Source organism: Empidonax traillii, unplaced genomic scaffold (assembly GCF_003031625.1).
Source record: "Empidonax traillii isolate 1590-97213 ecotype Southwest subspecies unplaced genomic scaffold, ASM303162v1 scaffold2489:size23230, whole genome shotgun sequence".
Classification (NCBI taxonomy): domain Eukaryota; kingdom Metazoa; phylum Chordata; class Aves; order Passeriformes; family Tyrannidae; genus Empidonax; species Empidonax traillii.
Genome location: NW_020957682.1, coordinates 19232 through 23204, shown reverse-complemented (window position 1 = coordinate 23204; position 3973 = coordinate 19232). Strand labels below are relative to the sequence as shown.

Below are 3973 nucleotides of genomic sequence, written 5' to 3'. Positions count from 1 at the left end.
AGCTCTCCACTCCAGTCAGTTATGACTGATAAAGGGAAAGATCATGAAGAACTGATTAAGAGTTATCTCGCAGGAGGCAGAGCTGCATTTCTGCTCCTTTGGCAGTAAGAGTTTTTATCTACTGACTTCTTGAACGTAAAGTGCATCAATAGATTGACAGCCAGGGTAGCCTTTCCATTTCTCAGGGGTTTGGCAGTGGCTCTCCTAAAAAGTGTGATCGTGCCACTCAGGTCGAGTTTGGCCCAGTGCTGCCTGCTCGGATAAGCCTCGGATGGCTAAACAATCGGTGATCTAGGCACAGAGGAGGAGTTCAGATACAGGACACTTCCTCCTTCCTGACAGACATTTGTGGGCCTATAAAATTTGCTCTGGTGTCAGCACCTTGCTGGGTATCTTCCTCACCAGTGCTCCTTGAAAAGCTTTCTCAAGTGAAATAGTGATCACCTGCTTGAGACTAACTTGCAATCATAACATGTGTGCAAAAAAAAGAAGCTAAGAAAGACCCAAGTTCTTGAGAAGGTGACATTCCTACCTCTGAACCACTTGCAGTTTCCTACCTTTGCGAAAGAGAATGTCGCCGATTGCCCCATGGGTCTTCTGAGAGTTCTTCTTCATTGCCTGAAAGCTGCTCCTCTCTACCACAAGCTGAAGCTCTTCCTCAGTCAGTGAAATCTCTAAGAAAGCAGCTATCTTTTTCACACCCAGGAGACGATTCTGGAAAGAAGAATGTAACACACCACGTGACATTCAACCAAATTACACTGCTTTCCAAGGTGGTTACAATTCCCAACACCTCTCTGCTCGATATATGTATGGGATATTCACAGAGCTCAGGGGGACTAGAGGAAGACATAGTGTTTCTCTTCTCCATAATTATTTTGGTGGGGATATGAGCTGTGTCCCTATAGATTACAAAAGACTGTGCATGATTTACAGCTGAACAAAAGCTACACTGTTGAATGCATAAAAGCTTCTCCCAAAAAATTTGTGGGGATTTTGATTTACAATTTTTTGAACTTATATCACAGCTAAAAAAAAAAAATTAATTTGCTCAAGCAAAATTTTAGAAGGTTTTTGAGTTTGCATTTTACCTCTTCTTTACTTCAAACAAGAATCTATCCTATGCAGTTTGAATACTCTACATGAATATAATGATGAACTGGGTTAGGAAAAAATGCTTCTTCAAGTATAAAATATTTGTAATTATTGATAACCTCACCTCTTTTAGCTCTTCATAAGTTATTGTCATAATATTTTCTTCATCAGCATATTTGTTCCATTGGGAAAGGTATTCAAAGTAGCATCCCCAGGCCACTTAATAAAACAAAACAGTCCTAGAGGTGTCATAAATGAACATTAGACAAGCTCCTTAAACAATAAACTAAATTTTACTCATTCCGTTGATCTCTCAGCCATAGGCACTAGTAATAATGTCTGTGGCAGAGTTTACACCCTTCTGGGGAAATTTTAGGATTTGCTCCAGGCTGTTCTGGCATAGCTACAAGTCTCAGGGATATGATACAATTTGGAAGTTGGAACAGTAAAACTTGTTAGTATCTCAAGGCACATGGGAGTCCACCCAAAAGCTATCAGTACTCAAACCATCTTGCAGACTCCCTCAATCCACTTCAAAACCTTCTGTAACCCTCCCTTCACCTGGCTGTGTGCTATGCCATTTTAAACCAGTGTAATTTTCTCTCCTTTTTAATATATTAGACAGTCCAAATAACTTCTTCCATCCAATTTGGCATATAGGTCTTTATATGTCTGCATGGACACAAGATGATGGACATTGGAGAGGATGGGTGAAGGGGATCCAGGACAGAGATAAGGGAGAACTACTTCTTCTAGAAAAAATATCAGTTTGTGCAAGGTAAAGCAGTTTGTGGAACTGCAGCTTTGACAGAGATTCATCCTCTAGCAGTAAGACAAATATGGTAAACTTAAGTGCAAAGGCCTAACTTTTGGTCTTTAATCTCTGCTTTTGTACTGTAAACCAAAAAAATCCTAATGATGTGGATTTGCTGAAGTGCAAGCTTTTTGAAACAAAGTACTGAATAATTGACAGAAACGGAATAATATACTGTACTTCTCTTTGACATGAAATCTGTGAAAAAATCATCCCAGGTCTCGTAGGAGGGAGCACTAGCCAGGCCATTGGAAAAATGGTAATAAGATGTTGCTACATCCTTTGGGTTACGAATCAGTAACAATATCTAGAAAAAAAAATAATTGTACAGAAAGATGTAACAGACTAAAGCATGAAAACAATACAATAATATACTTTATAACTACAATTGGGAAATTTCTAATATCTAGTATGCTACTTGTAGACATAGCAATTTCATTCCAAATTCAGCAGGGAAGTATTTAACTTTGCTTTGGCACCATGTGAAGGTGATTGCCTATAATTATTAAAGTATCTTGTACAGAGTAACCAAATTAATTATGCAGAATCTAACTAAGTTTTGCTCAATACAAGCATAATTCGCCATTTAGGTAACAGGGAAAAATCACAAAAATACAACTTTTCTCGAAAGTTTGAAATGCTGAAACACCCACTTGTGACAACACCACAAAATGTCCCCCATGGGAAATTGCGTCAAAGCGCATTTTGCCTCTGGAGGATTTGTTCAAGCCCTGCAACTCCCTTATGGAGACGAAGATGCCAAGAAGGATGAATGGAGGTTAAGTGAGATGAATGGCAGAACTTAAACAGGCATGTAGAAATGGCCAGGCTAAACACGCAAGAGTGACTCTGAAAATTGGTTGAAAGACATTAAAATCAGCACTCACCTTGACTTTATTTTTGAAGATAGACTTGGGAAGGTTTTCAGGACGGAGATGAGTAACCATAAATCTTGGAGAAGGTAATTTGGTCATTCTCTTTACGAAGTGGAAGGAGGAGAGTGGACAGTTCAGTTAGTACAAGTATTCTTTTCATCAGGTGATTCTAAAATGTTGCCTTGCTAAACTTATCAACACATACTGGCTGACAAAGGTACTTTTTTGTGTACATATGTGTTACCCTGAGATATTAGTGGGCTGCTGTGAGTAGCTCTAACCTTCAAAAACCCCCGACAATGAGTGACTACAGAAGGATCATACATCATTAGTCTCTTCAGTGATAATGAACTTAACATGGTGTGTTAGACAAGAGATCAAATCTAAAGTTAAGATACAGACTCTAACTGGGTATTTGTGAAAGCTGAAGGATCTCAAGCACTGAAAGAAGGGGTAAGGAGAAAGAGCTAGTAAAAGAGATAAAAGCTAATATTTCATTCTTTGATATTTCTTGAACTTCTTCTTAAATACAAAAGATGTTATGCTGAATTTCTGCAGTTCTTGTGTATCTAATGGATAAGTGCTCCCGTCACACTCATTGAAGTGTTCATTTATCCCTCACCATTTGACAATCCAGACAAGATTCATCCTGACCAGATGTCACATACAGAAAAGTGGGAGACTTCTTTACAAACAGGGGAATATTTCACACCCCGTATTCTCAGTATTTGAAGCATGTAATTTAAATAATTTTCATACATATTCTGTTCCCACCTCATATTTCTCAGCATCTCCAACTTCAAGGTAGGGGAATTCTTCTAGTTCATAATTCGCAATGCCTTCTCTATCCTGTGTTTTCTTTTGAGATACGGTTACCAGGTCAGTTAAGATTTGAGTTAGCCAGTTTGTGCCTGAAGGATGAAAAATACAGAATTTCTTGTAAAGCTTCTAGAATAAACAGAATGGGTTTTCCAGAAAGCCAGGAGGAAGGTAGTACTACGAGGTGAGTTACCTGGTCTCCTTTCATATGATACAATCACAGCTGACTATCTGGACAATCACCTGTCAGGGTCCTACCTTTGGTCCTCATAAGGATACATTCCTCCAACTTGAAAGGCTCAGCACATCCTAAATTAACTTGGACATTGAAAATATATTTGTGTATTGTGAACTAAGTAATCAAGGAGAA

At 38.7% G+C, this 3973-nt stretch overlaps 1 protein-coding gene across 1 annotated transcript in view; it reads right to left on the bottom strand.

The window, feature by feature from the left end:
• Window positions 1–528: 528 nt before the first annotated feature.
• Window positions 529–3973, bottom strand: part of LOC114071976 (sulfotransferase 6B1-like) — a 5416-nt gene continuing 1971 nt past the window's right edge. The window contains exons 2-6 of the mRNA XM_027909881.1: window positions 3559–3695; window positions 2797–2886; window positions 2093–2216; window positions 1220–1317; window positions 529–714 (exon numbers count right to left, since the gene is read on the bottom strand). Of these exons, the coding sequence (XP_027765682.1) occupies window positions 529–714; window positions 1220–1317; window positions 2093–2216; window positions 2797–2886; window positions 3559–3695 (635 nt within the window). The remainder of the gene's footprint in view (window positions 715–1219; window positions 1318–2092; window positions 2217–2796; window positions 2887–3558; window positions 3696–3973) is intronic.